The sequence below is a fragment of the Drosophila obscura genome, unplaced genomic scaffold, assembly GCF_018151105.1.
Source record: "Drosophila obscura isolate BZ-5 IFL unplaced genomic scaffold, ASM1815110v1 contig_73, whole genome shotgun sequence".
Lineage (NCBI taxonomy): Eukaryota > Metazoa > Arthropoda > Insecta > Diptera > Drosophilidae > Drosophila > Drosophila obscura.
Window position 1 is genome coordinate 8,247,053 of NW_024542865.1, and position 24,563 is coordinate 8,271,615.

The window sequence follows — 24,563 nt, forward strand, 5'->3', positions numbered from 1 at the left end:
GATCTGAGAACTAAACTTATTGCTAAACTTTTACATGACAGCATGTGCTAGATCTGTACATAGGCTGATACATACATAAATGGGGGGTCCGTTCATGGGTCACGTGTTTTGGGGTATTCAAAGGGGTATTCACTCATTACATCAGAAAACGAATGTAATAGTATTTGGACAAAGCACATGTACTTTTTATACATACATACTACATACATATGCCTACATATTGAACAGATCATTTTCAACAAGATACATACATATGTACATACTTTGTGTATTTGATCTCCTGAATGTAACCTACAAAAGTGTACTATAGATGTAATGACTTCAGCACGTGTACAAACATTATGTTTATAATTGATTACTATGTATAGGTATTTAATACATTTCTTGTTGTATTTTTAAAAACAGAACACAAAACAAAGGTCTTATTAATTCTGAAAATAAAATAATTTAAAATCCGTGTGTACATCATTTGTATACCTACTACATACATATATAACAAACATATGTACATACATATGTATGTATGTATATTCGGGTACCGGACTTATCAGTGAGTATCTATAATTATTTTTCGCTTAGATCTGGTTCAGCCGCCATCTGTATGTATGAGCTTTTTTTTTTTTGTGTTGTATTGTTGTTGTTTGTATCCCAAACCAAATAAAAGTCTCATCCAGAGATAGCGAAATAGCGGAGAGCGTAACACAGAGCGAGATGGAGAGGGAAAGAGAGCAGTGTGGAAATTTTTGAATTTAGCGCTCTGTCGGCGCCTAAGGTAGAGATGAACGACGATATATCCCTACAGTCCTATACGAGTATATACCGTTAACACCAGTGACGGGCAAAATATCGCCCACAATGGCTGGTAGTTGGGGGGGCAGTCCCATTGGAAGAGGGATGTTTGTATTTGTGGCTCCTGCAAGGTATATTCATACATTATATGTGCGATATAATGATTTAATTATTTAATAATTATTCGAAGAAGAGTACAAAAAACCGCAAATTAAGAGAGTATGTACATGCACACATACACATGTATTTGCGTTTATTTATAAGCGTGTCCGTTATAATAGATTCCATAAAATATTACACACATCCCATCCACTTTTATGTATAATCCTTGCTTTGCTGCTCATTTGCTCGTGACTTTTCGTACCCCCTTCCAGTTCCCGTTCCCGTTCCCATCATCCAACCGATTTCGTTCGTTATTTTGCCAATGACTTCCAGCGGGCTGTGGGGGGAACTTTTTGCAGCGAGCGCTGCCATAGCAGCTTTTCCCACACAAGTGCCGAGATACCAAAAACCGAAAACCGAGCGCTTTTCTCTCATTCGGTTTAGGCTCTCTTTCTCTCTTTGAGTTCGTTTTTCTCTGTGGGCTGGCTGGCTGGCTGCGCGCTGCATTTGACCGCGACTCAGTAGCAAAGGAAAATCCATTTTCCATTTTTCTAGACGCGGACACAGGCTCTGAGTATCGTGTGCGGCGGACGTCCTTGTCCTGCGTGCGTCGTTTGCTTGCGCTGACGGTTTTTTGGTGAGCATAATCAAAAATGGGGAAAACTGAGAAAACCAGGAAGAAAATTAACAAAAAAACTATCCGCTGTCGTAACTGGAACTCTGAAAACTGTTTGCCAATACGCCTCGCAAATTCACCTCAAATCGAAAACTAATAAAATAGAAAACTAATCAAATAAAAGCTGTCTACAAAGTGCATTTCGGATTTGTCGTTTTTTTTTAACAGTGTGATACAAATTTTTTTTCTCAACCTTTTTTTTCAACATTTTTGTGCGTGTTAAGGTTAAGTGCAACAAAAAAAAAAAACAAAAAAACAAAAAAGAAAAGAATACGTGGAAAATGAATCGTCTTCGAGTCTTCAAATAAAGACAAAAAGGCCATCCACAAAAAAGCAAAACCAAAAGCAAAAAGGGAGAAGCAGAAGCAGCAGCGCCAGCAGCGCAATAAGGCAGAAAAAATACTTTGCCTGTGTGCAAAAGTGAGTCTGTTCTGTTCCCGTTATGTTCTGTTCTGTTCCGTTCCGTTCTGTTAGTTTGTGTGTGTTAGCATTGACAGTGAAAATTGTTGTTGTGAGTTTTTGCGCTGGCAGCCAGCCCCTTATTACAGTTATGCCTCCGCTCCACGTCTTTCTTTTGAGTGGAGGAGGAGGATGTGTGTCTGGTCTGGCCTGGTCTGGGAACTCTTACGTATACATATGCACGCACTCGTATACATACATACATGTATGCATATCTGACAGCATGTATGTATGTATGTATGCATGTTTATTTGAATGTGTTGATGTTGATGTGCGTTCGTGCTTTAAAAATCGTTTTAGTTGGTTTTTTTTTTTTTGCTAAACAATTGTTTTGCTTGACCCAGGAAATACTCGTATGTATGTATATGCACACAACTAAACAATATGGTATGTACAGTGTATGTAAAGTTCCGGGAGAAGTTGCGAGCCAGCTGGTTCATGGATGTACATACATATGTAGATAAATATTTAATAACCAGTGCATCTACATACATACGTATGTATGTAACTAAATGAATATAACAGACGACGCATTGTGTTATTTATTTGTATACATTCCAATTGGGAATAGTCAAACTTGCATACATACAAACGTAGCAACAAAACTGAATACAAGTGAGTGAAAGGACAGTGTGCAGGAGGTATGTAAGCAGCAATGATTGCATCAAAAACGGCTTCAACGACAGCGCTTCTTGCTGGGACATGACCAACAACCAACACCAACACCACCACCACCACCCGCCTCAGTTACCGGCACAGCTATATGTAGCTGTGAAGCAGCTACAGAGGTCCCTCCATAAAAAGTAAATGTATGTAGATGTGCTCAAAAATTGTTTTTGCGCATTTTGGGATGGCTGTGGGAGGCGGCGGAGACAACTTCACTTCTCTACTTTCTGCCCTGAGCAAATGTTGTTCTTGGTGCGTGCCGCTGATATTTTTGTTGTTGTTCTTGTGCGTTTACTCAAAGCCCGACGCACACACACACACACACACACAGACAAAATCATCATCAATTACTTAGTACCCCCTCCCACCCCTTCTCCCACGCAGAAAAAAAAGGAGAAAAACCACGTAGTATGCTATCTGCTGCGCCTATCAAAGCGCTCTCTTTTCGCTCACTCACTCACACACACACACACACAAACACACACATATGCGTACATTTAGAAACACACACACAAACAAATACGCCTAGGAACACTTTTCGCTGTTCTGCTGTTGGGACTGATACTGTACCATTTTAGTTTATTAGCTTGTACATATGTACATATGTATGTACATAGCTATGTACAGATCTGTATGTACTGATGTACATTCATTTGCATTCAGCTATGAAAACTTGGTGGTTAATCTCTGATCTCTGGTAGCTCCATCTCTGGTTTGTCGCTTGGTCAGGCAGCTAACGCAGAATACGAGACACTGCGATCATCATGTTTTGGATGTTTTTATGCCCGTACTCGAAGAGATAAGGAGATATTAGATTTGTGGTAAAAGTGGATGTGTGTATCGCACAGAAGGAAACGTATCCGCACCAATAGCCGAGTCGATATAGCCATTTACTTCCGTCTTGCTTGTCGCCTAGTTCTCCAGCTAGAGCAACCAAATCTTGTATCCAGATTTCATTGATAAAAAGATAAAATATTTAAAAATTCCACATAAATCTTAAGCTTTCATATGTATGTGCACATATACTGACTGAGTACCGGTATAAAAGTAGAGTGGCGGCCACTGAAGCGACTCACAACGTTCCGTCTCGTTTGCATTTCAAATGTACATATAAATCAACATATGTTCTGATGAATGATCTGATCTGATCGTATATGTATATCATATTGATAAGTGTACAAGGTATGAATTTGCGCACATTTATTGAATCCATTCATAGTTCCGATTCTAAAATTAGTCATGTCATTCATAAAAATGCGATTACTCTTGCGATTTTTTTTAATTTTAATTTTTCTTATGTATATTGCTTGGTATTTCCCATAAACAAAAACAGTGCTACCGCTCTTCAAATTTCTGTCTATATATATTTTTTTGGGATTTAAAAAAAAAGACCCCAAAAATAGCGAAAAAAAAATAGCACCATTAGCCCTTCATTTGGTGAATCCCATGTATTTCGCGGAATTGCCTTTGCAGAATGCACGTGCTCATTAGTTTTGACTAAGAACTCATTGTTTCTATCATAAAAGCTAAAAATATTAATTACAATGTATGTATGTATCATGCAATTTAAAGTGGGGGATCCTTTTGTGTTTTTTTTTGTGATTCACAGTGGTTAAGCTAACGATACACACCTTTATATAAAAAATTTTAAATTTAGATTAAAAGCATATTAAATATGAATGCATATGCACATACATACATATGTACATACATATATAATCCAGACTTTCGGGACTGCCGTGAAGCATTGCTGTGTGTATTTTTAATGCGTCTATAAATATATGTACATATGTGTGTACGTATATATGTATATTGAACGAATTGTACATCATCTCCCAATGATTAGCTTTTATAAACTTTTAAATGGCATTTATCAGCTTGTGGGCACATTTTTTTTTTAACAAATACTTTTATTTGACGTAAATAAACGAGATTAACATTCAGCACATTGGTTCCTTTCAGTTAGAATTTGATAAAAATACATACATACATATGTATATGTGCATCCAGCTTGCATCAAGTTAAAGATGTGCTTTAGAGGCTAAAGGATGGCTAGAAGAAATATAGGTTTACGGCTATAGGTTTACAATTTACATATTGATGGGCGCTCCTGTCTCTCTTGTAGCGTACCCCAAAGCTTATGTAAATCTGTACATACATATGTACATATGTAAATCTGTACTTACATATAGTATCTGGAAAGTCGAAAATCAATCCATAATGTGGTACTGAAACCCAGTCGCAAGAAGGTTCTTTTCGAGATGTGTGTGATCAGTGAACAGTTTTGATGTGATTAAAAAACCATGCAAATTGTTGACAATATTGATGTTTAAATAGGTAGCCAGGACAGTCATCGACTTCTATAATAGTTACAATTAATGGTGGAATTTGCATATACATACATATGTACATATGCATGCAATTATTAATTAAATAATTAAACGTTAAAGCATCGGCTAGACTAGTCTTTGTTTGTCCCTATCTAGCAATGGATTAAATTCTTAATGCTTTGATTGCAATTGTATTATTTTTGATGCACACTTAGTGTCAGTGATCAAAGAGCCATTATGAATTAAATTCATGTGCATGCATACATATGTATGTACATACGCCTATGACAGACAGCGTAGAGTCGCCTTGTGCAATTACTTCCGTCTAACCTTTACCCCCACTCCCATTCATATCACCATCCATCCAATCCCCCCACATCCTCCACTTCCACCCACACCCCCCCCCCATCTTTATCCAAACACAACCCTACTATTCGCATCGACATCCACATCCACATCGCGGTGTGTTGGCTTGTTTATCTTTGTTTCCTTTGTATGCACACGAAATGTTTTTATTCAGCTTTATAAATGTACATATGTGCGTGTACATACATACATATACATATATATTTGTGTGTGTGTGTGTGAGTATGGCCATAAGTTGTAGGGTTCTCCTCTCTTGGTATAAAATTGGCCTGGCCGGCTGGCTGGCTCGCTGGCTGGTTGTTCTTTGTACTTATTTATTTATTTGTATACCCTTGCAGGCAGTGGGCAGTGGGCAGGGGCCTTAATAGCTCGCTCGCAGAACAAAAAACCAAAAGCACCAAAAGAATTTTGAAAGTATTTTTCAAAAGGGGGAATTTGTGCAAACATTTTAATTTTAAAGGAAAGACCAGAAGAATTACATATCCTTTATGCATATCCAGAACATCTACATGCGTGCGTATGTATGTACGTAATTATTTACATGCGTACATATTTTTCTATGAAGCTCTTTAATTTTTTTAACTACTTATAGTACCTTTTCTGCACTAGGAACCAATTTTGTAACCCACACATTAATTCATATTCGGATTCTTTTTGGTCTTTTTTTTATTAAATAATCATTAACCATTCTACAAAATTTCAAATTTCATTTACTGCCTGAGCCGTCAGAGGGTATCCTCCAGTCGAGACATTTATTTTTTATTCCCAATAAACATGGACGTTTGGAAAAAAGAAATAATGTGAATATAGGTTGTCTGAGAGTGTGTACTGCATATACATATGTACGTACATGTATGTATGTGTGTACGTAATAGCATTTACGGCGTAATTACTCACCCACCGCCTGAAACGAGTCGGCCGGCCAAACGAATTTGCATACATAAGCACAGATGTACATATGTACAGTATTTGTGTACATATGTACATATGTACATATATTTTATGTTGTGCTAAAGTTAGTGCTTTTTTTATACCATCTTGAAAAGAGTTCTTAAAGATAAACCAGCATAATATTCTGATATCAGTAGTCAGTAGAGGGATATGGGATATAGTACCCCAGGATGAAATTATACCTGTATAATTGCATCATATGTAGTACCCATAGCCATGCCCATAAATATGTATGTTGATCCACAAACGATCGCAAAATGAATAATTGAGTGCTCAGTGAATATATTTTATATTTTAGCTTTCGATAGCTCGTAAATTATTCGTTTCGAGTCCTTCTTGGTCCGATATTTTACAGTTTAATACATTTTGATGTATGTATGTATGTACATATGTATGCTCAGCCTCCGTCTAGAGTTTATTTATTTATTTATTTGCATTCGATTGCCGCTTATTTTCTTACTCTGTCGGTGAAAATTAGGATTATTTATTTTTCAGAACTTAATAATTTCGAAACACACATGTATGTATGTTCACAGAGAGAAGTGCAAAGCAAATGAAAATACCGAATACTTATTGGACGATTGCAAACGGATCTGGGAAGAAGCCAGCCATTCCATGGGAATTTTCTATTCAAAAGGAAAAAGTTTAATGGCCTGAAGATGCAATATTCTATTTGTTTGCCACTGCTGCTGGGACACCAGCCAATGTCAATATATGTATATACATACATATGTACATATGTAGTGCTAAAAACGATAAACTGGAAGTGTATCAAAAGACTCGGCGCATCCGAAACAAATCTTTTAATCTTTTTTCGTTTTGAATGGTTCGATTTGCTTGCGTGAAGCGACACAACGTTGCAAACAACTCATCGGATCAAGAAAATACATACATACATACATATGTATGAATGTACGTGTTTGGATATAGTACTTTTTGCTACTTTTTGCTACTTACAAGTATATATCCACATGTAAACGTCGCTGGTTTTTGCTTGCCTTGTATGGAAAGATTTAACCCCCTTGGAAGAACTTAAACAATGGGGATTCTTAGCGTAGTTAATTCGTTAACAAATCCTCGCTACTTAGGGAAACTGCACAGCAACCACAAGAGTGCACAAGAGTACAGTGCAGAAAGGGATAATCGCATCAGCTGTTTGCGGCCCTGCTGCATTGCTCGCTAATCAATATCGATTTAAAGATAAGCTTCCGCGACTACGAAAGTTCAAAAGTACATACATTCATACATACATACATACATACATACATACATACATAAGTGCAGCGGCATCTAGGGGTGAGCATTGTACATATGTATGTATGTAAGCTGCAAAGGAAACGCTAAATGCATCTTCAAAAGTCTGCCACTCGAGGACAAGGGTATGTCTTTGTCTCAGTTCATGTTTACTTGTACTTGTACTTGTACTTAGTATGTACTCGTAATGATAATCTCTAACCATCTTTTCAGTGTATGTATGTAAATATACTATGTACACTGGGACACAATGCACTCTTGGTATTATAGGACAACATACATACATGTATACAGATAGGCAGATAATTACCAGCTTAAGATTACACATTACAATTCCAGGAAATTACAGATCGATTTTCGGACTGTCTGAAACATGTAAGATGGCCGCCGTTATTGTTTTGCCAATTTTATATAAATATTTTCATATATGTAAAATGTTAATTGCAAAAATGTAAAGAAAAACGAGAAGGAACGTGTGAGTGGCTTCTGGGGACGCGACTCTACTTATACCCGTACTCAGTCAGTATATACTACATACTACAAAAAAAATGTTGAAATACACTTGTAGCAGTGAGATATCACATGAGTCTGGAAACAAAATGTGGTTTCTCTAGCTCTTATAGTCTCTGAGATCTAGGCGCTCATCAAGACGGACAGACGGACAGACGGACGGACATGGCTATATCGACTCGGCTATTGGTGCTGATCAAGAATATATATACTTTATGGGGTCGGAAACGTTTCCTTCTCTGCGTTGCACACAACCACTTTTACCACAAATACAAAATAATACCCCTTAACTCTTTTTTGAGTACGGGTATAAAAAGGCATAAAGCATAAAGACTAGCACATCCAATACAGTGGTTGTTGTTCAATCAGATAGTAGTGCCGCACGCCACCACTTTCCAAACTCATTTTGAGATATTTTTAGTCTTCCAAATTGAACGAGTTATAGCATTACAGAAAGACTGTATGTAAAGGCAACCAGAAGAAACTCCGTTACATTTTAATTCCATCTTCTTGTTTTATATGACGTTAGAAAACTACCCATTAACTCTGCTGTTCAATAACAAAACAAATAAATTAAGAAAAGTCACCATCCAGTCATCTCAGTTTAGTTATTTAATAATTTGATGTAAGACATTTTTTTGAGCTTAGAGGAATTCATTTTCGGTCCAGAAGAGGACCCCTAAGAGTCAGACTAAAAACTAAAGGGAGGACGTATAATGGAATAATGGAATTGTAAACTAAGTTGCATGCACTCTCACTATTGTATTTAATCCAATTAACTATAAGAAGTTCACTGAAAATCGATTTTGTATGCGAAAAACTTCTCTTTTGGAGGATGGTCGTAGATGGCCAAAGCCTTCAATATGCTCAGAAGTTATAAAACAAAATTTTATATCGCTCTGCCAGTGATGTGACATTTCGTAGATGTCTGGTTACACATTATTTAATGCAAGAAGTCCCCCAAAGCTTCGCTTTTGGGTCAGAGGCTACCACAGAGTCCCATGGGGCTTAAATTTTGTTTAATTTGGAAGACCAAAAATATCCCAAAAAGAGTTTGGAAAGTGATGTTGTGCGGCATTGAACACAACTCTGTGTAAAATTGTTAAAAAAAAATTGGTAAAATTCGACTTCTCGTTGGAAACTTTAGCAACAAATACTACATAAATACATACATATGTACATATGTATGTACATACCTAAAACTGAAAGTCAAAGGATCAAAAAGAGGAGACGCACACACACACACACACACACATAAAGATATGTTTCTCCCTTAAACACAAACACTGATACAACAAAAATACGAAAAATACGCGCTGGCATTTATACGAAATAAAAACAAAACAAACCCAAGGCGAAGCAAATTAATAAACTTCTGCTAACTGTGCAAGTGTGTAACGGCAAATGAACAAAAAACCCAGAGGCAGGCCAGCAAGAGTCAACAACAACAACAACAACAACAACAATAACGAGGACAGGGCAGGACAGGACAGGACAGGGCAGGGCAGGGCTGGGCTGGCCTGGGCATGGCTAGGCAGGAAACCTCCCTCGCAAACGGAAACTCATTTGCCAACAGTTTGAAACCAACTTCCGGCCCACTGACGACGACTACGACTACGACAAGGGCAGCCAGCACCCAAGCACCGGCGACAAATGCATGACAAAAGTCACATTTAAAAGAGAGACAGGGAGACACACAGAGAGAGACACACAGAGAGAGAGAGTTAGTAAGAGAGAGAAAAATGGAAAGTGGAAGCAAGGGGGAATGAGCTGAGCGTGCGAGAGTTAACATAAGGCAGGAACCCCAAAAAAGTATCCGAAAATAAATTCGCGTAGCTCCTTCAGCATCTGACAGAACATGAAATTAAAAGCTAAAGAATTATGAAAGTTCAAAATCGGATTTGAAATTTGAAATTTTACTTTTACTGTTACGAGTACTTACCGTTACCTGGGGCTGCCCCCTAATTCACAATAAAACTTCCACTGAAGCGATAAAAAATCATCAAATATTAAAAGCTGCAGCACAAAAATACTTTCGCACTGTAGTGGAGTGGAGTGAAAAATACTCCAAGCAGGTGGACAGTGCCTTACACAAGTGTATGCCCAAATCCCTACAAGGGAATAATGAGCCCTGCGCCCATTCCCATTGCATCACAGTGTCATCCGCTCCTCAAGGGTGTTCAAGGGGGAAAACGAGACATTCGCTTTATTCCAACTTAAGTAATGATCCGATCCGATCTGACCCGTGCTGTGAGCGGATTAATAAACTTGAGATGGAGATAAAACTCAGAGGAACAAAATGAGTAGGCAGCTTCACACAGAAATACGATTGATCTAAATAAGTAGTTAATAATTTAAAACATAAATACTCAGAGTTAATTATTTTTACAGCTACCAATCTGTGCGTTTGCGCAACGATCAAAATAATTCCCCTTGTTGCTGGTTCCCCCGACAGTCACACAGTCACAGGGACAGTCAAGAAGCCAATTGCATTGTCTGATATCGGGTTATAGTCATATTAATGGGCGGCAGCCCTTTGCCCCAGTTGTACCTACATACACACATAGATGGTGGATGCATTAAAGTCGCTGTCAATGACACTCCTCCCCACGACAAAGAACACACAAATGATTGATTGCCCGATTGATTGAGTCATTCAATTATAAACCAGGCCACTCCAGGTCATGCTCCCCTTCCGCTCCCGTTCCTATCTGCTCCTGCTTTTATCGTGTACGAGTATATTTTAGATAACACGACCTCGACTCGACTGCCTGCAACGTCAGTGTACCCACAAATACATTTGCCATTCTATATATGTACATGTATGTATGTATTTATAGCACGCATGGAGAGTTTACAGTACACACATACATATTTGCATTCATAAACGGATTTGTTTTACGTCATTTGAAAGTTTTAAGCTGCTAGATAAATATACATATGTAGGTACATGTAGATATGTACATCTGTATGTATGTTGGGGGAAGTAAAAATAGTTTGCGTAACATTTCTTCTAATCCCTTTTAAATGTATGTACATATTTCTGGATAGTTATTGTAAAATTTATTTTATGTGCTGAATGAAGGAATGCGAGTGACAGAGTGACAGGCTGACAGGTTGATAGGGGACAGGGGACAGGGGCCCCTCTGGTTGCACTTGGCTTGTCACTTAGCAAAGCATTTTCAATGTTTTCAATATGTGATTCACGAATATTTTGAGTGGGATCTATAATCGTGCGATTGCGGGGCAGATGCAGATGCTGGAAGAGTCAAAGTAGTGAACCATGGTGCAGTTAGCTTAAATAAATGCTAAATGGAATAGATAAATATACATATGTATGTATGTAATTCAAAGCTGTCTGTTTCTGTTCTGAGTCTGAGTCTGAGCCATGCATCCGGGGAGCCTTTGTTAGTCGCGCTCACCAGTGGCGGCCTGGCGGCCTGGCGGCCTGTCATTAAAGAGCCGAGCAGAAGAGCAGTGAGAGCAGTTAAAGTCGCACGCAAGCGACTCAACTTGATTGGAACGGCACGGAGAGAAGTGGAGAGGACAGGACAGGACAGGAGTGTATAGAAGAGGTCGATGGGTCGATGTGGGAAAGTGCGTGTGGTAATGTCAAAATGGTTATATGTACATATGTATGTACATATTTATGTATGTATGTACAAGTTTGCGTTTGGCACACGAACGCACACGCACAAACAAATAAGAAACACGCACACAAACAGAGAGAGAAACAGAGAGAGAGAGAGAAAAACCTACTGGCAGCCGCCCCCGTGCTTCGTCATTTAATTCCAACTAACAGCAGCAGCAGCCGCCGCAGCAGCAGCAGCTGCCAGCACTGCGACTGCAGTCTTTTGCATGGCTTTGAGCTTCTCCTGACAGATTCAGGCTCCCAGGCTATGGCTCTGATCCGTTGATAAAAATACATAGCGCACATACATACATACACACATACACGCAGCAGCGCTGCTCTCGCTGTGCGTCATTTGCTACGTCAGGAGCTAGGCATGCTCTTTGGACTTGGGTTTGGTTGTGGGTTGTGGGTTGTGGGCTGTGGGTGTATGATGCGTATTCTATCTCCGACTTCAGTTTGCATTTGTATTTCTATACAATCATCAGATACATACATATGCATATATATGTATATGTGTGTGTGTACATAAATGCAATGTTAATGCAAATGTTAAAATAACGTACATATGTATGGATTTAAATATGTATGTATGTACCTATTTGTAGCATAAAGAGTATCTGCAGTCGTTATGGCAACTCAAGTCTGAAACTACGCAGCAATTTTAAGTCCCGTTCGTCATTTCTTGGTGCGTATTTGCGGAGAGCGACAGCCAAAGTCGGCTCTGGAAGCTCTCTCTCTCTCTCTCTCTCTCTGGAAGCGTGCGATTCTCAACTTCGGCTCAAAGTATTCGGGCAGAGCCGCTTAGTAGGCTTTTGCTTTACATTTATTGCAACATTGAATGTAATGTAACGTAAACAAACAATTACTCACTTCAGCGTAGATTCGTACATTAGAAAACTCAGGGAAATATTGCAACGCGGAACTCGTTCATTCATACATACATACAGTTATATTTAAATTAAACAAACAAAGAGGCACAATGTCAGATCCACAACAACGCTTTGCCATGTGCGTCTTGTTTGGTGTGTCGGGCCTCCTCTGCGGGGCCTTTGTCCAGCACGAGCTGTCGATAATGAAGCTACTCGAAGCGATCAAAAGGGATCCGTATGTGTACCACTATCGGCGCAGGCTGTATCCCCTGGTAAGTCATCACTGAGTGAGGATCGGAATGGAATGGTGGTAACCTCTGCTTCCCCTGGGAGCAGCTCTCCACCTTCAGCACAGATCACGAGGGTCGGCTGTGGAACCGCTCAGTGGGGCTGCGGGACAAGCTGTGCCAGCTGCTGGTCCCACGGCTGTACAACGCACTCCTGCCGCGACCAATGCCAGTCGAAGAGTCCTCGCCTTCTGTGGCGAACATGCTGGATCTCATCAAGTACGGTCTACCCAGCGCAGACAATCTGGTGGTGCACAGGGACTGCATTATGTCGCAGCGCACAAAGATGAGCAGCGCCAGATGGATCATCGAGCATTTTCGTGCCAGTCCATCGGCAGATGAGTCCGTGTCCGTGTCCGGGTCCGAGTCCGAGTCTGACTCCGGTGATGACTTCCACCGCTACAGCGATGCATTTCTGCTGGGCGATAACTCCGCGGAGATGGGCAAGGTCTTCAAGCGTCGCATCTGGCGCGAACTGGAGCAATACGTGAGATTGAAGACGCAGGAGTGCGGATCGGTGTACTGCTACACCGGTCCCATTTACATGCCCATGGGCAATGGCACCACATGGTGGGTGGAGTACAAGAAATCCGACTCTGTGGCCACGCCCATTCCGACGCACTACTTCAAGGTGCTGATCTTGGAGTCGAAGGTGGCCGGACAGGAGCCCACCATAAAGGCGTACATCGTTCGAAACGGCGGAAGGGGTGGTGGCAGCTTTCGGGATCGGCGCCACCGCATCGAAGACATCGAACGTTACACAGGCCTCTCCTTCAGCAAGGATCTGCAACCGACTGTACTGTACGACGATGACAACGGCACCATCCAGATTGACTTGGCCTGTGAGAACGATATCCAAAGTTTTGTAGCTGCCCCAATTGAATAGAGAAAATGTTGAAGTTGTTCTAGAATATATCTTAAGGATTGTGTTGCGCATACGTGTCCGCCTCTCTCTCCCCTCTCTCCCTGTCCCCTGCGAGTAGATCAGCTGTTGATGTATATATGTATATACAACTGTCCCCTCTGCAGGGGTGCCATAACATAAGGAAATAACTTGAGTAGATGTCAAATGTCAATTGCAATACTTAATGCTTTATCCCTACTTTAATTAATACGTTTGTGCGCTCTTTGTTTGCAGGTCTTCAGCTGCACACGCCACCCCCCTGCTCCAGAGGCACCTGGCAGGAGGCACGAGAAGGCATCAAGCATCGAAAAGCAACCGACGTCACGCGGACGCCATGGCAACCACTCTCTCTCTCTCTCTCTCGCTCGCTCTCTGTCGCTCTCTCTCTGTCTATGTTTCTGTCGCTCTGTGTGAATGGATGGGCCAGTGAAATGAATTTCTGAGAAGAGGAGCCCCCCAATCAATCCAGAAATAAACTCTGCACCCTGCTGCAAGGTGGCTGCCAACGGGCAAAAAGGGAAGCTTTAAAGAGAGCCACGACTGTGTGACTGTGTGTGTGGAGGGGCTTCGTCGTATTGGTGGGCGGGCGGCCACTTGGTGGCCAAGAAGAGGGTAGAGCCACAATCTGGTCGAATCATGAAACATTGTAAGTTCACTTTTCAGACTTAAAAATAGATTCCTAGGTAATATTCGCCCCCGACTGTTTTTCTTTTCTTTATTTTTGTTCTCCGCTGCACAGCAAATGTTTCCATACACAAGGACATGATGGAATTTGGCTAACTGCAGCAGAAGCGACTTACCGACGAAACGAAGCAGCCGCAAAGCAGCAGCGAAAATAAATCCATCTGCACAACTGTAATCCAATTCGTGGGACTACAAAAGCAATCAAAATTTTAAGAAACGAAACGCACAACAAAAGAACGAACGAAGAACGGCAAGGAGGCAATTCGCAGGATATTCCAGGATAGCAGCAGCAGCAGCAGCAGCAGAGTCTAGAGTTAGCAGAGGTAGCAGCAGCCATCAGTGGTCATGGAACCTCCCGGTGGCGTGCCACCTGACAAGGATCGACAGCTTGTGCTCAGAAATACGGCTCAGTCGGCCCAGTCGGCTCTCGTTCCCATTGTGGTTGCCGCACCCGTTACATCCAGCCCACAGCAGCAGTCCAGCAGTCAATCCACGCACTTGTCACAGTCCATTAAGCCAACGACACTAAGCCTGCAGCCACATGGCGTTGTGCATGCCACGGCCACGCAGCAGCAGCAGCAGCTATCTCCGTCGGCTGCCGCGAACAACAACGCAGCAACGGCAGCTACGGCAACGAGCAGCGGGAGCGGCAATGCCAACAGCGGCAATAGCCCTGCGTTGGCATCCACCGCCACGGCCATATCCGCCACAACGCAGGCAGCGACCGCATTTAGCGGCAGCTCCGTGGGCCACCATCACTTGCAGCACCACCAGCATCCGCATGCACAGACGCAACCAGTTACGCATCAACAACTGCTTCATGCGTTGCCAGCAGCGTCAGCAGCAACGGCATCTGCGTCACATCACCATCATCACAGCTCCATCTCCGGCCCAGGTGGCTCGGGCAGCGGGGGACTTCTTGGTGCAGGCAGCGGCAGTGGCAGCGGCAGCCAACAGCAGACCATTGAGAAGCTATCAAGACCGATGGCCTTCGACAAGGTAAAGGGTAGAGGTGGATACCGAGGGATATCGATATCGATACCGATTCTACTATATACATATATATTTCTATGGCAGATGGAAGTGCTGGTGCGCGAGATGCAGGATCAAGAACATGGTGTACCCGTGCGACAACAGAAAATGTTCCTTACATCAATACCATACGCGTTTATGGGTATGTCAATTGATTGTCCACTATCCATTATCGATTAATAATCGATTAATCCCTCTATCCCTCTATATTACTTATAGGATATGATCTGATCGAGTGGCTTATGGACCGCTTGCAAATTGAGGAATCGGAGGCTCTGAACATTGCCAATCAGCTGTGTCTGCACGGCTACTTCTTTCCGGTGAACGACTCAAAGACGCTGACCGTGAAGGACGACTCATCGCTGTACCGCTTCCAGACGCCCTACTACTGGCCATGGCAGCACAAGGCACCCGATAATGTCGAGTATGCCATTTATTTGGCCAAGCGATCGCTTCGCAATAAACAGCGCCATGCGCTCGAGGACTACGAAGCCGAGGCCTTGTCCTCGCTGCATAAGAATCTGAAGGGCAAATGGGATTTTATATCGATGCAGGCCGAGGAGCAGGTGCGCCTCGCCAAGGAGCGCAAGAAGGGGGACAAGATTGTTGGGGACTCGCAGGAGCGTGCCTACTGGCGCGTACACCGTCCACCTCCAGGCCAGTTCACGCCCCTAGAGCCCTGTCCAGTGCCTTCGCGCGACCGTCAGGGCTTCAAGCCCAACAAAAAAAAGACTGTCGACGATGTGCAGCGCGAGGTCGACTATTTGAGCAAGTCGCTGAACCGAACGCGTATGAAGATGTCGCAGGCGTGCGAGTCGCTGGTCTGCTACTCGGAGACCTTCAGTGAATACGACTTCTTTCTGCAGCCGGCATTGCCCTCGAACCCGTGGGTCACCGAGGACATTACCTTCTGGCAGCTGAACAACACCTTCGTGGACATTCCCACTGAGAAGCGAGTCAAGCGGTGGGCCATTTCGATCGAGGAGCTCGTCTCGGATCCCACGGGCCTGCAGGAGTTCACAACCTTCCTCGAGAAGGAGTACTCGCATGAGAATATTCGTTTCTGGATTGCTGTCAATCGATTGCGTCGATCCGCCCACTCCCAGGTGGCACGGAAGGTCAACGAAATTTATGAGTGAGTGTTTATCGATTAATATATCGATTAATTTGTATTTTTACAATCGATTGTTCGATTAATCTATTGATTAAGTTGTATATCGATTAAAGTGTATTTGTATATCGACTTATCGATACATTTTCTATAAATTTTGCAGAGAATTTCTGAAGCCTGGCGCACCCTGTGAGATAAACATCGATGGCAAAACGATGGAGAGTGTGCTGCGCGGTCTTAAGAACCCCTCACGCTTCACCTTCGATTCGGCCTCCGAGCACATTTACATGCTGCTGCTGAAGAAGGATTGCTATCCACGCTTCATCCGATCGGAGCACTACAAGCGACTGCTGGACACTGGCATCCAGCCCTCGTATAAGAAGCGCTTCTTCAATTTCGGCGGCGTCAGCGGTGCCAAGAAGAAGATGACAGCGGCCCTGTCCAGCCAGCCAAATCTGGGCGATGCGGGTGGATCCAGCAAGGGATCCAGCGGTGCGGGTGGCGGCCCGGGCTCCATGATGCAGGCACCCCCGCCAGGCAATCTGGCACGGCGTCGTGGCAGCGATCGCAGTCTGACGGGCTCGGCGCACGAGTTGGCTGTCATTGGGGTGAACAAGGATGCAGGTTCCAAGGTACCGCATTCCCATTCCCAGAGCAATCTCAGCGAGATTCCTTTTAGGTAAGCTGGTTTTCAAGAGAGAGAGAGAGAGAGTGAGCAAGAGAGCGAGTGAAAGAGGGTGTGTGAGTCTCCCAGGAGCATTTTACATATATTTTTCTTTTACTTGATTTATTTAGCATATAATTTGCTTAGATATTTAACAAGCAAACCAACAACGCCTAGGCTAGCATAATTTGTATTTAATTTTAAATTGCATTAATTTACTTACTTTAACTAATTAATTACTTATTTATTTACTTATTAATTTTTAATTGATTTAATTGATTTATTTATTTTCACGATGCGTACGAAATTCTGAAACAACATTGACGCAACATATCCATTTATTTATAACATACATAATTAATTGACAATTATCAACAATGCAATTACTCTGTTCTGTGTGTAATGTGTAATTATTATCATACATACTACTTATGTCATACAATACGTCGTCGCACACGCACTCACTGCAGTAGCGATTCTATTTATCGAGGCGATATGCCGCAGCGCCACATGGCGATCATCGATGTTGGGATCTATGCTGCTTACGGGAATCGCGAAAGTAGTTTACAGGCACTTCCGTAAGACATACCACATACAATAATTTGTTTCCTTTTGATTTGGTTATTCAAATCGCATTACTACTCGTATCACTTGTAACAAAATAAAAAACAAAAACTGTTCAAAAAAATCTATTATCCTTATACTCGTACTTATACTAGTATTTCTCCTCCTCCTCCTCCTCCTATTGTATTGTCGTTCGATCTGCTTTGATACCCAAGAACCCTGCCTCTGCCCCCAGCCCCCAGCCCCCAGTCCCTGTGACTCTGTTTTCTGTTTTCTTCCATTTTGTGCTGTTAATTTTGTTCTGTTTTGTCGCTATACACCCATAGGCGATACGATCTTTAGAATATGATCTGCAATTGGCTAGATCGGAAGATTGGAAGATCCAATTATGGGAATTCGATTAATTTTCATTTTACATGGATTCTTTTCCGCGTTACTTTCGGCAGCCTTCAAAGCGTTTGAATTCTTTAGAACTTTTTATTAAGTATACGGCTTGATGTGTATTTACTTCTGCTTTGAGCAAACGGGAATCTATGTTAGATCGTGATTTCTATATTGTTTATAGCCAGTTTGTAACTGTTTACCCAATAGTTTGGCAACATTTAAAGGCAGTTTGCAGTTTGTTTACTATTCAATTTATTACCAAAAAGGGATCTGCCGATAAAACTCAATTATAGTCCCACACCAAGTCCCATTGGCAACGCACAAATGTATGTTATTTTTTTTTTTTGATAGAATTGGGGTAAAAGGCGACTCTTGCATATATGATATACCCGTCTGTACTCACGTACGTACGTACGTATTTATGTTAGCCTAAACCCAACTTAAATGAATACCTTTACCTTCAACTGTTTTCCATTTATGTTCTTCTGACTATGTTGATCATTTGTTGCAATATGTGAAGAGCATTTGTAGTAACCCTCGCCTCGGACTCCATATACATATGTATCCAGTCCGGACCCCAGTGTCATCCTCGTCTTTTTTCTTGGACTGTCTACAAATATATACACATTCATTCTCGTACATAGTTTCCCATTGGACCAAAACAGCATCATCGAGAGTTACGCGAACCGCAAAACGATCCAAAAAAGTTTCAAGCGTGTTTAAAAGAGTCATAATTACTATTTGATTACACTAGTCAACACGATTTTTCGTCAAGAAACAAAACGAACTTTTTCTTAAAGATTTGGGGCTTAGAAATGGTTTGATGATATTTTTTTTTTTTCTATAACAGAACTTTTTTTTAAAGAATTTTTGAAAACTGGTATTTGTTTTTAAGCTTTTTTCAGAGGTAGCGCTTGTTTTTTTCACATAACTCTAGTATCTTACGTCTGGTTTTAAAGAACTTTGCTATTTTGAAAAGATAATTAAAACAGCTAGAAGCTGAGCCCAAGCATTTTGTGATTTTAGCTTACTGTCTGGGAAATATACAGCATTGAAATGAACAAATTAGGATTTTTGTGCGGTATTTTTTACGAAATTTTGACTTTAAAAACTCAGGAAAAGTCGAAAAAAAATTATATCCTGTGTCCTCCTTTTTTTTTTAATAAGTGCATTAATTTGGCGCCGTTTAATGTATCGCTCATTAAAATCTATGGAGAAACTTTGGAGCTAAAATTCGTTAATCAAACCTAAAATATGGAAAAAATGAACAAAAAATACGTTTTGGACGGTTGCGAGCCCAACTGCCAATTGGGAACAAAGCAAACGAAAAAGGACTGTACATTTGGTACCTGATCGCGTTCCTTTATTCCCTTCTGCCATAGAAAAAAAACCATAATTCTTTAAAAAATCAGAAAAAGTCGGTTTGGATCCTTGAGGAAAAAAAAAGTTCGATTTTGTCGAGTAGTGTTATTTAAATTGAATACCCAAATGAATATATAATATTTTGTAGATATATTTTTGAGGCGTTTCTTCGGTCAACGCTCGCGTTTTTGTCGCGTTTCTAACATCTAACGATAGTTTTGATTTGTTTTACCGTCGATTGCGTTCTGTTGGTCCGATGGGTTACGGTGCGACTATTGTTTTTCGTTTGATGCTCGATTGCTGTTTGCTATTGTTGTTACATTGTTGTTGTGCATTTCCGATGTGCATTCCTTTTCTGAACTGACTCTGAGATTCTCCTATGCGCTGCGCCTTCCCTTCCTCTCCTCTCACAATTGTGTATATTTTCTGTTGTTGCGTATATGCGTATATGTATGCTGCCAAGCTGTATATACATATGTACATATGTATGCGTAAGTCTTAATGTTCTCACACGCACACACACACAAACACACAATTATCGTATCCGGTTGTACCACAGTCTATCGTCTATCGTCTACTGTCTATCGTCTATCGTCTACTGTCTAAATGTATAAAAAAAGAAGCTACCAATTCCAGAAAGTGCCATAACATTATGTCTGTCATCTTCTTCGCACAGAGAAAACCCCAAGACGAAGTCCACCGCTCTTGACACGATGGAGTCCGTTGTATTAGCTGGCAACAGTAGCGCTGTTTGTCCCTGGGATGAGCCGGTGGCCATAGTTCCTCCAGCTGCTCAGGTGAAACTCTCTGTGTGTCCCTGGGAGCAGGATACTGTAACAGAACCAGCGACAGCGGCGCCAGCGTCAACTGCGACTGCGACTGCAACTGCTACTGCGGTGCTGTCCAAGCAGTCGTCTGCTGTTACTGTACAGCCACTACGATTGACTAGGTAGGTAGAAAAAGCTAATACATTGTATACATATACATATTATATATGTATGTATGTTTGTCTGCATGTAGCACTTCTTCGGACAGCAGTGACGTGGCTGATCGCTTGCAACGAAATCTGGGCATTCGGCACCAAAACACCGTCGACAGTGGCGAAACGAGCGTCAAACGTTTGACTCCCAATTTTACGGAGCAGCGTCGGGCATCCGTTTCATTCACACCCAGGTAGGTGAGACGACCAAAATGTGTTCAAGTAATATGCGTAAGGTGACGAACGTCGCGCGACGTCAACTCAACTCAGCTCGCTCTCTCTCTGCTCTCAGAGAGACAAGCGCTCGAAAGAGATGGCATGGAAGAAGAAGCAACGAGTGCCGTTGCTTGTGGTTGTTGTCATGCATAGCGGCAAACGGTTGATCCTCGAAAGAGAGAGAGAGAGAGACGTCACCTTATTAGTAAATTCAACTTGCGTGAGATAATTGTGATCTGTGTTATGTTTATGTTTTATGTTTCCTATTAGCCGCAGTTCAGACTACCAGTTTGGGCGCACCGCCGGCACATCCACGCCCACGGTGGCAGCCCAAGGCGTTGGTGTCGCCAGCAGTAATCTCACACCACTGCAGGCTCGGAGTGCCGTCCTCGGTGGTGGCACTAGCAGTGGCAGTGGCAGTGGCAGCAGCAGTTGCGTTGCAGTTGCAGTTGCCGCCAAAGATCATCCACTGTCTGGTGCGGATGTGGACACCGAAGTGGAGGAGGAACTAAACAAGCTGTCACAAGAGTCGTCGGCATCGGAGCTGCCGGTGCTTATCACTCCCACCCCCACACAGACCCCGCCGCTCATAACAAAGATCACGCCACCGCCCGAGGAGTGCACGTGCCCCCAAGTGGGTGGTCACACGACAAACTGCTGGCAGCAGCAGCAGCAGCAGCAGCAGAAATCCGTCGAAAGCGGCGTGACACAGGCGAAAGAAGCAGCAGCAGCATCACCATCGTCAATGACTATGGTAAAGGAGGTGCAGATCGAACTGATCGAGTCGCGTGATCTGGCCGACACGCCGCCCACCATTAAGGTACTGGAGCTAGTGGCAAGCACTCCAGGCGCCCAAACCTTGCCCCCGGGTCAGAGTCAAGAGCCACTAACAACAACCACCGAGGATGCCGCATTGGCTGACGATGAAACAGTGGAAGCAGCCCAGGCGCAGGTGCCCCTGTCAGAGGCGTCAGAGGCTTTGCAAGATGAGCTTTCACCCACCACCGACGAGTACCAAGAGGGACTGCAATTTGGCAACGACAGCAAGGACGTGGTCGACGACTATGACAGCATAGACAGTGACATACAGCTGGGCTATATACCGCCCGCTCCCACCCCAGCACCATCCATGGCGCCGCTGGCTGAGCTGGACGTGGACACGATGGTGGACGATGAGCCAGCGGACGAGTACGAGCCCGCCAGCACAGAGTATCCGCCAGTGGCAGTGCCAGTAGCTCCAACAGCAGCGGCAGCGGCAACGGCAACGGCAACAGCAACTCCAACATCCAGCAATGATGAGGCGCGCAAGCGACGCAAGAAACGAAACTCTGATGGGAAAAAGCACAGCTCGCAGGAGGACAAGGATGCAAAGGATGCAAAGGATGCAAAGGATGGTGGAAAAGATGTAAGCGGAAGTGTCAGTGGCAGTGGCAGTGGCAGTGGCGTCGTCGTTGTCGATCCGGAACACAATGCGGTGTGCCCCTGGGAAGACGAGTTAGTATACGCAATGAGTTTCACCCCTTACCCCCCTGGTTAACGCCAATCGCCTAACGCCTATCAATGTTATTGTATTGTCTGTACCCTCCCTCCCAATAATCCACAGGAACGTGAGCACTAGCGATGGAACCTTCGTGAAGACATATGCCACATTGGGGTACTTATGAATAAAACCAAATCTGTTCAAGACGGTGGTCAACAAGTTGCTGAAAAGGAAGCCGCACAAAAAATAGTAGGGCCTGGATAGTTTTTAGCTTACCCTTACATTATTTTATTATTATTATTATTATATATACATATATATATAGTGCATACATACATATGTGCTTATGTGGCATTTGTATGTATTTGATTCATGGGTGTATACATATGTAATAATTGTTAATTGCTTCGTGAGTCACAGTTTTTTTTATTGCTGAAACTTCAATATACAAAAAGTGAAATGAAAATGAAAATGAAACAAAAAGGAGAAACGAGAAATGGGAAATGTCTAGAGAAGTACATGGTCTAGGTATGTATGTATGTATATGAAGGATCATTCTTTTATTGTACAAAAAATGAAAATGAAAATGCTATATACTATATACATACATATATATACTCTCTTAATGAAAATTATAAAACGTAAAAAATTGATAAATTCATAAATGAAAAGCAACGTGATGGCAACAACAATTTCAAAAGAAAACGATTGAAAAATCTACAAAGTATAAATACCTAAAAATAGCCTCCCCCGAATCAATCATAATTTACATGTGGAAAAAAACAAAAGAGAACAAAAGGAAAATCAATTAGATTCGGCAAACAAAAAACAAAAAAACAGATGATAGAAACAATATAGAGTTGGAGTAACTAAATCCCTATAACTAATACAATTAACAAACCAAACCTCTCGGGGGTTATCAATAAATAAACATACATACAATCATGCATGCATACATGTGCCATATGTACATACATACACCATTCAAAACTGCAAGAGAACAGAACTTAAGAACTTAACAAAAGGACAAACAGACCGAGCACAACACATCGCCCCGCCCCGCCCCGTCCCGCCTTTGAACAGAAGAGTAAAAATTGTTTAAGCGTACCAACAACCATTTAATTTTGTTCATCCAACAAGACAAGACCTTTGTTGACAGACCGTCATAGAGATTGAACTGAATTCAAGAACAATACACAATAAATGCAAAATGTCTATCGTTTAGTTAAATGCAAAAGTTGCATCGTACGGTACGAGTACGAGTACGAGTACGAGTTTATTCATCAATTATTGAAGTGTTTCATTTCACGTATGCATGCAACACACTCACGAGCCCCAAGGTGCAGTGTGCGTGCCAGTGCAAGTGAGACTTGGCCAAACCAGCAACCAGTATCGAACACAACATTCAGCATGACTAGTAGGAGTATATAACAATCACCAAGTAAAACAATCACAAATAAACGAGCTACGCTGCATACCACCATATTAACATATACCATATACCATATACCTACCATAGGATCGAACATTGCTTTCGCCACACAACAAACAAATCACAACAAATCGAATCGATCAGCTATGTAGACTCAATATAATCAAATAAAAATGAAATCCTGGTTGTTTGCGGCTAATACCTTTATATAGATCGAAAACAAAGTTAAACTTAATGGATAGAAAACAAAAACAAAAACAACTATTAAAAATCTAAGTATATTTCTACTTTCATTGTGTGTGCGCGCATTGTGCATTGTGCATTAGCTACTACTACTACAACTACTACTACGACTACTACTACTGTATTTACTGTACTGTACTGTACTGTACTGTACTGTACTGTCGAAACCGCTTGCTGGTAAACAATCTTTGTGTAAATTATCTGATATCTGAGCTAATCTATGCGTGAATTTTCAAGTTACTTCAATTAATTAAAACACTAAAAAAAAAAAACACACACACTATACAAAAATGTACTCGAAGGAAACACACACAGAGTTGCATTCAGTAAACAATTAGGGAATAAAGTTGCATAAAGCATTTGTTGGATTTTTGTCGGGCATGACTGCAAGAGAATACAAATCTATAAAAACTATAAAAATGTATGTATAGAAATAAAATTTAAAAAAATCAAATCAAATCAAATAAAATAAAGACAAAGATCTGTGCCGTGCGTACAAAAAAAAGATATATATATATATATATGTGTACATGAAACCACCGTTAACTTTGCTTATGAGAGCCGAGCAATTAAAAAAGTTAAAAAAAAAAAAAACAAAACAAAAAATTCTAAAAC

General features: G+C 41.8%; 2 protein-coding genes across 4 annotated transcripts; both read left to right on the forward strand.

Moving 5' to 3' along the window:
- The first annotated feature begins 1,414 nt into the window (after window positions 1–1,414).
- Window positions 1,415–22,859, forward strand: LOC111082044. 3 transcript variants are annotated; one of them, XM_022378229.2, is made up of 11 exons: window positions 1,415–1,528; window positions 14,032–14,443; window positions 14,537–15,480; window positions 15,559–15,655; window positions 15,733–16,648; window positions 16,788–17,303; window positions 17,759–17,866; window positions 20,275–20,547; window positions 20,619–20,771; window positions 21,064–22,287; window positions 22,397–22,859. In XM_022378229.2, the coding sequence occupies exons 3-11, from the start codon at window positions 14,827–14,829 to the stop codon at window positions 22,455–22,457; spliced, it is 4,002 nt and encodes a 1,333-aa protein (XP_022233921.2). In that variant the 5' UTR covers window positions 1,415–1,528; window positions 14,032–14,443; window positions 14,537–14,826; the 3' UTR covers window positions 22,458–22,859. The 3 variants fall into 3 exon arrangements, with proteins under 3 accessions (XP_022233921.2, XP_041451362.1, XP_022233914.2); XM_022378222.2 differs by lacking the exon at window positions 1,415–1,528 and adding an exon at window positions 1,943–1,987; XM_041595428.1 differs by lacking the exon at window positions 17,759–17,866 and having other exon boundaries at window positions 1,417–1,528.
- On the forward strand, window positions 12,563–13,819 carry LOC111082066 (nuclease-like). Its single transcript, XM_022378246.2, has 2 exons — window positions 12,563–12,878; window positions 12,943–13,819. Exons 1-2 carry the CDS (start codon window positions 12,717–12,719, stop codon window positions 13,777–13,779), a joined length of 999 nt encoding a protein of 332 aa, XP_022233938.2. The 5' UTR covers window positions 12,563–12,716; the 3' UTR covers window positions 13,780–13,819.
- Window positions 22,860–24,563: the final 1,704 nt, after the last annotated feature.